Source organism: Gossypium hirsutum, chromosome D10 (genome assembly GCF_007990345.1).
Source record: "Gossypium hirsutum isolate 1008001.06 chromosome D10, Gossypium_hirsutum_v2.1, whole genome shotgun sequence".
Taxonomy (NCBI): domain Eukaryota; kingdom Viridiplantae; phylum Streptophyta; class Magnoliopsida; order Malvales; family Malvaceae; genus Gossypium; species Gossypium hirsutum.
Genome location: NC_053446.1, coordinates 65,646,953 through 65,658,082, shown reverse-complemented (window position 1 = coordinate 65,658,082; position 11,130 = coordinate 65,646,953). Strand labels below are relative to the sequence as shown.

The window sequence follows — 11,130 nt, the reverse complement described above, 5'->3', positions numbered from 1 at the left end:
AAATTAAAAAAGAAATGCAAACGCGTTTACCTTCTCTTCTTTAAAATCCTTTTATCATTTATATTGACATCGTTCTCTCAAATGAAATTTGCAGAGAGAGACACCCGCTTTCTTCTTCTTCTTTTAAAATTTGATTTTTTTTTTTTAGATTTTTGAGTAAAATCTTCTATTTTTTTCTTCAATTTCTAGTCCCTTGATTTTATAATGAGAAGCTTGAATCCTTGGAATTAGATCCTTATAACCTAAATTTCATCAAATTATTGCCCCCTCCCCCCCCCCCCCCCCAAAAAAAAAAATTCCCAGACTTAACTCAGATCCACCTTCAAACAATTCAGTCTCCTTATAATCTTCAAAAACCAGTTTTCTTTTCCCTCAAAATAAAGATACCCAGATCTTCAAAACACCAAAAAATTTAGAAAAATTCTATAAACCATGAAAACCAATTCGAGATTCTTCACGATCGGGCTAGTAGCATCCTGGTACTCATCCAATATTGGCGTATTGTTATTAAACAAGTATTTACTAAGCAATTATGGCTTCAAATACCCAATTTTCTTAACCATGTGTCACATGACAGCTTGTTCATTGTTAAGCTATATCGCGATTGCATGGATGAAAATGGTACCAATGCAAACGATTCGATCTAGGGTTCAGTTCTTGAAGATCTCGGCTTTGAGTTTAGTCTTTTGTGTGTCGGTGGTGTTTGGGAATATCTCATTGAGGTACTTGCCGGTTAGTTTCAACCAGGCTATCGGTGCTACGACGCCGTTTTTCACGGCGGTCTTTGCTTACTTAATGACTTTAAAAAGGGAGGCTTGGCTTACTTACCTTACACTTGTGCCTGTTGTTACTGGTGTTATCATTGCCAGTGGGGTATGTATTTATTTGTCTAATTTTTCTTTGTTGGTTAATGAATTGTTTAGCTTTACTCTTTTGGTAGTGAAAATGGGTTGCCTTTATTTTTTATTTTTATAGTTTGGGTAATGAAAATGGTAGCTTTTAATTATGGAAATGGCTTTTACTTTTAATTTTGTTGAAATTTGTGTTGTTTTGCCTGCTAAATTTGTCACTTTTATAACTTTTTATGGTTAATGGAAATGTTAGCTTTTTTAGGGGATTTATTAAGGATTTGAACGGTGTTGTATTAGGAGTTTAATTGCATTTTGCCTCATCTACTAATCCCTGTACGTGAGATCAAAGAAAATCTGGCCCTTCTTGTAAAAATTTCATTCATCTCTGCTGTTAAAAACTGGCCTTGTACCTTAGCATAAGATACATATGTCACGCTACATGTCACTTGTCAGTTTTTAACATAAAAAATGGATGAAATGCAAGGATTAATTTGTCTATTTTTTGAGTAGAGGGGCAAAATGCAATGCAATCTCACTTAGTACAGGAGCTTCCATGGTACTTCCATGGATGAATAGCATGTTGAAATTTTGTTAAAGCTTTCATATTTTCTATTGGATAATGGGAATATTATTAGCTTCATATTTATGGAGGCTATGAATAGAATATTTAAAGAATTTCTTTTATTTCAATTGAACTATGTTGGCTATATATGATTTCAAGCTGCTATTTTGATTTGATATAAGCGGTTTTAAAAGTGTTCTTTAGCTCGAAAGAAGTAGATTCTTAAATCCCATTTGGAATTCGGAACAATTATGCCATGTTAGGTTATGTCACTTTTGTTTAAATCATGCCACGGATTCGTTTTTTTAGAAAAGCTCAAGTGTTTATTATAAATCATATTGTGATGATTGATTGATAAATTGATTGAATTAATAAATAGTTCAGTTTTTTTTCTAGAAATGTGATTACGTGGCATGATTTGAATGAAAGTGATATACGCTGACCTTTCTCGGATTTTGTAAATTGAATAGTTGCAAGGCAAAACGGTACAATTATGAGTAGTAAAAGTTGTAAAAAAACTACTATCTGTGGCATTTGCTTTAAGTTCTATTCAATCGTTGGTATCAAGTACCATAATGTATGTTTCGTTTGTGGCATTTAGAAGTGTCTGGTCTTGGGTTTTGCTGCTCTATTTGATTGAAAAAACTGTCAAATGTCCTTCTTTTACCTTTTATAAATTAAAAACCCGTATTCTGCGTCATTCACATTTAATATGCTTTTCTTCTTCCATGGCCATAGGGTGAACCGAGTTTCCATCTATTTGGTTTCATCATGTGCGTTGCAGCTACCGCAGCAAGAGCTCTCAAGTCGGTTTTACAAGGAATTTTACTTTCTTCCGAAGGGTAAGGAGATTTTTATAGCTTTGCTTATGTTGAGTTCAGGGATTAGAACGAGCACTGAAAAGTTATTGTAATTTTATTTCAGCGAGAAGCTGAATTCCATGAACCTCCTTCTCTACATGGCACCGATAGCTGTTGTGTTTCTACTTCCGGCAACGCTCATTATGGAAGAAAACGTGGTCGGTATAACCATTGCCCTTGCTAGAGATGACATGAAGATCGTTTGGTATCTAATATTCAATTCAGCACTCGCTTATTTCGTGAATTTGACCAACTTTTTGGTCACAAAACACACCAGCGCCCTCACTTTGCAGGTATGATATGCATGATTACTTATGGCTGGCTTTTCCCCAAAATTTTTGGCTTTTAGGAATTCATTAAATTCGTTCTGTACCTTTTATGTGTAATGGAATTAAATTGACATAAGTAGACTTGCTAGATTATGAAGGTTTAGGTAGTAAAAGTACTATGGAGGCCTTTATATTAGGAGTCAAATTGCATTTTGTCCCTTTTACTCAAAAAATGGGCAAATTAGTCTTTGTATGTTAGATCAAAGAGCAAACTGGTTCGTCATGTTAAAAATTTCATTCATTTCTACTGTTAAAAACTGACATGGCTGATAGAATAACCAGAAAGTTAAATGTGGCGTGTCATGTGTACCTCATTCTGACGTGGACTGGTTTTTAACAATAGAAATAGACGAAAGTTTTAACAAAAATGACCAGTTTGCTTTTTGATTTAATGTATAAGGACTAATTTGCTCTTTTTTTTTACTAGTGAGAACAAAATGCAACTGACTCTTAGTATAAGGCCTCCATGATACTTTTACCAGGATTACCTGCTTCGAACATCGATATAGACTCTCCATATAAGTAACTATTGTCAGTCGGTTTCATACATACGCATTCCTTTGTTTTGGTATCACCATTGTCTATATTCAAAACAACGTTAAGTTAAGCTTTTCAGGATACTGAAATGTTTTGCTCTTGCAGGTTCTAGGAAATGCAAAAGGAGCAGTAGCTGTGGTGGTTTCTATTTTAATTTTTAGAAACCCAGTTTCCGTCACCGGAATGCTCGGTTATACACTCACAGTATTTGGGGTTATACTCTACAGTGAAGCCAAGAAACGAAACAAATGAGACTATCCTGGGAAAACACGGTACGTACGTTACTGGTCATATATTTCATTTCCTTTTATTGCAAAGAACGTCGACAATGTTCGGAGAGGATGATGTGGTAGCAACATGATGACATGGATTTTGCACCTTAGATTCTTTTAAAATTTTCCCTAAAAAGCCTGGGAAACTGGTTTTTTCGTATTTTTTTATCGATGACATTATGCAGGATTAGTCAACCATTAGGAAACTCGAATAAGTGCCGGATTTGGTCGATTTTCATTTTTATGTTTTTTTTTAAATTCTTTTAGGAAAAGAGAACAAAAAAAAGGTTGTAGAATTGGTCTTTACATAGTGTTATCTGTTATTAACATTTCTAATATTGATTATTAATGGAAAAAGGAAAAAAAAAATCATAATTTTACCATTTCTTGTTTAATGTGTTGATATTTTGTTTCTTTATATGCTGGGAATTATGAATGTATGATGATGTATTTAGACCATCAAATATTCATGATGTTATCATATGGTGCATTCCTGCATAACAGGCAATTTGCCTATCAAAAAAGGTTCCATACATGCTATCATTGATAGTCAAAACACTAACATGTTGAATGTATGCATGCATGCATATATACATACATGTACATGAAAATCAAGATGAGAGGAACTTTAAAGCAAACATCAAAAGTACATCAACATGTTGTATCACGCAAGCAAAGCAAGGGTTGTTTTACAAACTCTAGTTTGGAGAATGCATATCCTCATCCATCTATGCATGCATGATACATGCACATGCATACATACATAGATCCATACATATACATGAAAATGAGGATTAGAGGAACTTTAAAGCAAGGCAAACATCAAAAGTACATCAACACGATGTATCATGCAAGCAAGCAAGGGATGTTTTACAAATTCTAATTTGGAGAATGCATACATACATGCATGCATAGATACATACATATACATGAAAATGAAGATGAGAGGAACTTTAAAGCAAGGCAAACATCGAAAGTACATCAACATGTGGTATCATGCAAACAAAGCAAGGGTTTTTTTTACAAATTCTAATTTGGAGAATGCATATCCATCCATCAATAAAATGCCATTACATATCTGCAGGTGAATAAGCCATAGAGGAAATTCAAGTTTTTTCTTCCCCTTTTTTGTTCATAAACATAAATCAAAGGATTCATAAGGAAAAAAAATCCAGCAAACACAAGGACAGAAAGAAAAACATGAAAGAAAGGGATTTCTATAAATCAAGCTTCTGGAACAGAGGCGGCTGTGCGCTTAATCGATGCGGACTTGATCAAATGATTGTAGCTTCCTTTCTCTTTGAAAAGCTGGGAAAAGTGATGCTTACAATACAAAATGCCCTCAAGTGCTGCATAATTTGAAGGGCTTATAGGGCAACCACCATGAGAGCACTTGAAACATGATTTGTGGTAAGATTGACCTTCCACTGTTACCTATCAAAATTAAGCACAAAGAAGCCACATTTCACAATCTGATGCTTACATCGATCAAATTTACGAGAGCAATTGGTTATTCCGAATGGAATGTGCATATTCTAAACCGATTCATACCTCTCATTTCCGAGAGGTGCCCCCTTTTTAACATGAAATAAAGCATAATGTATAAGGCAAACCAAGCTGCACTAACCCTGCATGTCTAAAGAAACTACTACAGGCTTTAACCTTTCTGGATTTGATTAGTTCGAGAACTTGGCTAACGAAACAAGGACACCCTGAGATCACCTAACTTATGCAAGAGGGAAATAAAGTATATTTCATTGGGACAAACCTCACAAAGCTAAAAATCGATGATGACTAGTATAAACTTAAGGAGGTTGATCATTGGTCATCCCGCGTGTTCCCCCATGATGTGATTAATACCTATGATCATTTCTGCCCTTCCCTATGGCCACCTTACAATTGCTTAAAAAAGATACATTTTCAACACAATGACTTAATGAGATCTTCAAATTTTACCTTCTCGAGTGGATAAGCAGTTTTACCACAAGTAGCACATTTGTCTTGTGTCCCGGAAAACATGCCGGCCGCTTTGCTAGGCGATCTTGTCTGAAACCGACACAAGCTATTGGGAATCAGCAAGCAATATCCTATACTGCAACTTTCTACTCAAATCAAACATAAACAATGTTGTAGGGTAGATTTACCAGTTGAGTTAACTTCTCGGCTGACTTGGCAGCTGCAGACAATAAAATTAAAGTCAAATCAAACCAGTAAAACAATGTTGATGGCTTCCATCCGGCAAGAGAAAACGAAAAAAGACTTACGTGACTGAAAATTCTTGTTGTAGTTACCCGCCTCCTTGAATAGCTGCTCGAAATGAGGCTTGCAATAAAGAACACCTTCCATTGATGAGTAATTACCCCACTGCAGATAGATATAAGATCTAAGTGGTTATGTTAGAACCCGAAAAACTTCATTACATACACCGAAAAAGTTCATCAACCAAATCTATCATGTGAAAAACTCGTGTTCACAGAGGCTAGAACAATCGTGTTTGGGTTAAAGCAACATTTGATTACACAGTCTAAGAGCTATTGAACAAACCCAAAAACTTCATTACATACACCAAACTGAGTTCATCAACCAAATCTATCACGTGAACAACTCTAGTTCAAAGAACCTAGAATGACCATGTTCGAGTTAAAGAAACATTTGATAACACAGTCTAACCAAAAGCTACTTAACTAACCCGAAAACTTCATTACATACACCAAACAAAGTTCAACAACTGGATGTATCACACAAACAACTCTTTTTCATACAGCCTAGAGCGATTGTGTTCGAGTTAAAGCAACATTTGATTAAACAGTCTAACCAAGAGCTACTGAACTAACCCGGAAACTTCATTACATACACCAAACAAAGTTCATTAATTGAATCTATCACGTAAACAAGTCCTGTTCGAAGAACCTAGAATGATCGTGTTTGAGTTAATGCTTTGAGAAACATTTGATTACAGAGTCTAACCAAGAGCTAATGAACTAACCCGAAAACTATTAACTAAATCTACCACATGAACAACTCATCGTGTTCGAGTTACCAGTGAGCTGAAAATCGGACAAAAGGCAATAGATACTTCATAGTCTCATATACCATTGTCTTCAAAGCTAATCAAATGTACTAAACACAAGCATATTCAGCTAACATTGACATTTAATCAAACAGATGACCTGCAAAATCATGGGAAAAGCAATTTAAAAAAAGCTACCTTTAATGTCCCTTTGCAATGGCTGCATTTGAAGCAAGATTTATGGAAAGGAACCCCATCTACTGATACAAGTTCCACTGGGTAAACAGTCTTTTCACAAGCCTTGCATTTTTGTTGGGTACCAATAAAAGACATGGCTCCAATATATGCTTTAGATCTAGAGCTTCAATTCAATATTTTGTTCTTTAATACTAACAAAAAAAAAACACAATTTCAGAATCAGATTGTGAAAAATTCCAACAAATTAAGCTATAAAGCTTAGAACTTTATTGGAGCCATAAACAAAAACATGAACTCTAATCCTTAAAATCTGGGATTTTCAAAAGGAATCATAAATGAAAACAAAATTCCTTAGATGATCTAATTTGAGAGCTTAAACCCAATAGTAAACAAAAACTGGATCAAAGATTGAAACTTTAAAAAAATAAAGGGATTAAAAAGAAAAATGTACCGTTGAAAGAAGTAAGTATTGGATCTATGAAATAAGATGAACAAAAAATGAAATCAAATTAAAGAGAAAGTTCAAAAGCTGTAAAAGAGTCAAAAGGGTGTTCTAAGGAATTAGAGAAGAAATAGATAATGAGAAAATATTGGGAAATAATTCAAAGAAACAAGAGAATAATATATATATATACATATAAGGAATATTATATTATATGGTTTGATGGATGGAACAAGTCATTGGTTTCAACCAAACTCAACTATGGTGGCTTTGATTATTTGACAACGTTGGTGTCATGTCGATTTCTATACCTTTGGATTTATGTTAATTTTAACTGAATTATGCTCTGTCAGGATACTTTTCTAGATTTTTTAATATATATTTGGAAAATTCTACTAATTTAAAATTTAAAAACAAATATGCATGATTAATTAAGGCTTGCTATTTGTAAGCATCAAAAAGGAAGCTCTAGACAAATTATGGTGGGCTAGATCTCCTCTTCATTGTCTTGGAGGTTATTTATAAGTAAGGTAGTGTACAAATGGTGTTAATTTGGTAGATACACCATTAGGTCATCATTATGAGATGTATGGGGTGGATGTCTTCAATGAGATGAAAATATCTGTGATGGGATATATCCTATCATTCGTTCTAATTTAGAGTACGAAGCAATTGATCCCATGTGAGATTTGGTGACGAAACGAATCATGTTCTTAATAGAAGATCGAGTGCCTAGAGGAGTGGATGGTTAACTTCCTTGAGCAGTTGCCTTTCGCTTGTTCGTTCGGCTAGTAGGTACAGGGAATGAGACTTCGAGTAGCAGTTAAAAAAAAGTCATGTCTCATTTATTTATTTTTTAAATATCAATTAAACACATTAGACATATATCTTAACCCGATTTATGGAGTTAAAAGATTTTACCATCTATATTTTTTTTAAAAAAAGGCTTGATGTAAAATTTGACATTTAATGTTTACATCAATTTTCAATTTGGCCTCCAAACTTTTAAAAAGAGTTAGATTTAATCATTAACCTTTTAAAAAAGAAAGTCAAATTACTCTTTTTTTTTAATGATATTGACTAAAACATTAAATTTTTAAATATGGTAGTTTGCGTAACAGTCCACATATATTTCGTGCTAATTTATTTATGAACTTTTTATAATTTATAAGTTATTTGTTGACATAACATATGAGACAGATAGTACTATGTCAACATGAATTGCATGTGAATTTTCACGGCAACATTGATAAAAATTTGATGCTTTAGTTAGTATTTCAGTTAAAAACGATTTGACTATTAAAAAAATTAATTAAATTGATAAAAAGAGAGCCCATATCTTGGCCCAAATTAACCAACGCTAGCCCATAGACAGATCCATAATTTTCATAAGATCCAAACTCACACAGGCTAAATCCTAATAGTATTGGATCCGAACCCAAATACATCAATAAAAGGACGGTTCAGATTAAAAATTAAAATACAGCTTTCCGCAGTCAATCATCGCCTAAACATGACTAAACTTTCCCGCCTAAAGTAACGAACACCTTAAACTGTCACTACTTAACTAACTCTCGCTTTCTCTTTCACTTTTAAAGTCTTTCACTTCCATTTTCTATTTTCTTTCCTCCCAAACAAACAGAGAAAAGAAAAGAAGCTCTCAAAACAATGCCTTCTTTTCTCTTCATTTCCCTCCTACTTTCCTTCATCCACTTCAGTTTTTCACTTCCTTCAATCGGAGTCACTTACTCCACCACCACTACCACCGCATCACCACCGCCGGATAAGATCTCCGCTACCATCTCCACCCTCAAGATCCCCAACGTCCGTCTCCCAGACGCTGACCCTTCTCTAATCAAAGCCTTTGCATTCACCAACACTTCCCTTTTCCTCTCAATCCCAAACCCTCTTCTCCCCGCCGTCGCCGCTAACCGTTCCCTTGCTCTCCGTTGGCTTTACCGTCACGTCCTCCCTTTTTACCCTCGATCCAAAATCACCCTCATTTCCGTCGGAAACGCCGTCCTTGATTCCATCGCGGAACAAGATTTCACCCCTTATTTGCTCCCCGCAATGAGGAACCTCCATTTAGCTCTGCATGAACTAGGTATCAAAAAAATCCCCGTCTCCACCACTTTCTCCTTTTTTTCCACCATCACCACCGCTTTCCCACCTTCCTCCGCCGAATTCCAACAACCCGCCGGCGACCTTATCATAAAACCTTTACTCCAATTCTTGGAAGAAACCAACTCATCTTTCTTGATCAATCTCTACCCTTACAATCTTTACCGTCTCAACAGCGAAATCCCAGTCGGATTCGCCTTGTTTCAAGACTACCCTTTCAATTTCCGAGACGATTTAGTCACCGGAGTCCGATACTTCAACCTATTCGACATGATGGCGGATTCCGTTTTAACAGCAATGGCGGTAATGGGGTACGAAAGTGTTCCGGTAATCGTAGCGGAAACCGGTTGGCCGAGCGGTGGAGGTGAAGCCGGGGAAGTCGAAGCGAATGAAGCGTACGCCGAGATGTATTTGAAAGGATTGGTAAGGCATTTGAAATCAGGGGTGGGTACACCATTGAAGAAAGATGGGGTAGCAGAGGTATATGTTTATGAATTGATGGATCATGAAGGAGGTAATAATGATAACAATAAAGTAAAAGGGAGGAAATGGGGGATTTTAACAGAGAATATGACTAGGAAATTCAATGTAGAGATTTCTAGTGGGGTTAAAAACTATGGCTTAATGGGGATTTTCTTGTTTTTGATTGCTATTTTCTATGCTTTTCCTTAGATTTTTTTCATCTTTTTCTACGGGGGGGTTTTTTTTTATGTACATTTCTGCATGACTTTATCATCTTATGATGATGTGCTTGAATGTAAATGAGACTCTAGTTTTGTTCTTCATATTACTATTTCTTGTTTAATTTTGAACTTTGGGTCTTTTCTTATGTGTCATTCTAGCTTTTTGCCATCATGATTTTCATTCTAGCTAATGGTGGATGAGTTTTTTTTTTTAGCTCTTTTTAGTCTTATGTTCATTCTAGTTTTAGTCTTTGATGATATATGATTTTCATATACATCATTTTACTTTAATTTATTTCTGTTGATTAAGTATTAGTTCGATTGGTATTAACATTGTTATCAATATAGTAAAACATAGGTTCGAGTGTGTTAAAGTTTATCAATTTGAAATGCCTTGAGTAAATAAAATAATAGTAATTTTGATCTTTAACAAATTATCAATAGTTCAAAGTTCTTTTAAAATAAAATTTTTAGCTTTAATAATTTGATTTCGTCCTCCAATACCAAAATTTTAACTTCGCCCTAGATTTGGACCTACAAATAATACCATAAAATTAAAAGATTAAATCATGCTAAATTGAATTAGATGATTGTTATGGTAATTAAAGTAAAAAGATTAAATTTCAAATTTCAAACGGACTAAAATTATAATTAAACTATTTGTTTATATGGTTAATTGAAAGTTTAATTTAAAAAGATTAATATTTAGTCCACTGATAGTGTAAATTTTTTATTTCACAAGTAATCTTAAAAAATTGTCATGTGTTTTTTTTATTTTTTAATATATTATTATACCCTTATAGACACTCGCCAATCTTTAATTTTAGTTACGGAGTCTAAAAATTCTATGGATAATTTACCAAATATTATTCCATTTAAAAAATGCAAATTAATGAACAATAGCATAGATGAAGTTGATGGGTCAAATTTTGGGTTAGAATTAAGGTTAGTTTTAAGGCTTGAGGAGGAGTTATCGGTAGATGTGTTCATAGGCTGAATTGGGCCAAGTTCAAGCCAAGCCTAAATATGATATTAACACATTTTATGCTTAGCCAAGATCAATTCGGCTCGAAATATGAGTCTAAAATTTTACCCAATCTCACTTATATTTGTAAATGATTAACCTAAGTCCATTTTAGGCCTGCCCATATTAGTTTTTAAATAAAATTTAAAAATAATTTATATATTTTTTATTTATCCAAATTTTATATATAGTCATCTTAACTCGAGCCCAACCCACATTTTAAATGAACTTAATTTTTTTT

General features: G+C 34.2%; 3 protein-coding genes across 3 annotated transcripts; 2 read left to right on the top strand and 1 right to left on the bottom strand.

Annotated features, from left to right (window-relative positions):
* LOC107935462 (probable sugar phosphate/phosphate translocator At3g11320) lies at positions 1-3,794 on the top strand. Its single transcript, XM_016868068.2, has 4 exons — positions 1-873; positions 2,152-2,255; positions 2,338-2,566; positions 3,245-3,794. Exons 1-4 carry the CDS (start codon positions 433-435, stop codon positions 3,389-3,391), a joined length of 921 nt encoding a protein of 306 aa, XP_016723557.1. The 5' UTR covers positions 1-432; the 3' UTR covers positions 3,392-3,794.
* A 611-nt stretch (positions 3,795-4,405) lies between these two features.
* Positions 4,406-7,356, bottom strand: LOC107935463 (LIM domain-containing protein WLIM2b). Its single transcript, XM_016868069.2, has 6 exons — positions 7,071-7,356; positions 6,620-6,810; positions 5,676-5,775; positions 5,556-5,587; positions 5,368-5,457; positions 4,406-4,845 (listed from the first exon to the last, which is right to left on the bottom strand). Exons 2-6 carry the CDS (start codon positions 6,752-6,754, stop codon positions 4,636-4,638), a joined length of 567 nt encoding a protein of 188 aa, XP_016723558.1. The 5' UTR covers positions 6,755-6,810; positions 7,071-7,356; the 3' UTR covers positions 4,406-4,635.
* A 1,150-nt stretch (positions 7,357-8,506) lies between these two features.
* LOC107935455 (glucan endo-1,3-beta-glucosidase 12) lies at positions 8,507-9,972 on the top strand. The gene has a single exon (XM_016868061.2). The coding sequence runs from the start codon at positions 8,730-8,732 to the stop codon at positions 9,852-9,854; it is 1,125 nt and encodes a 374-aa protein (XP_016723550.1). The 5' UTR covers positions 8,507-8,729; the 3' UTR covers positions 9,855-9,972.
* The last annotated feature ends 1,158 nt before the right edge of the window (positions 9,973-11,130 follow it).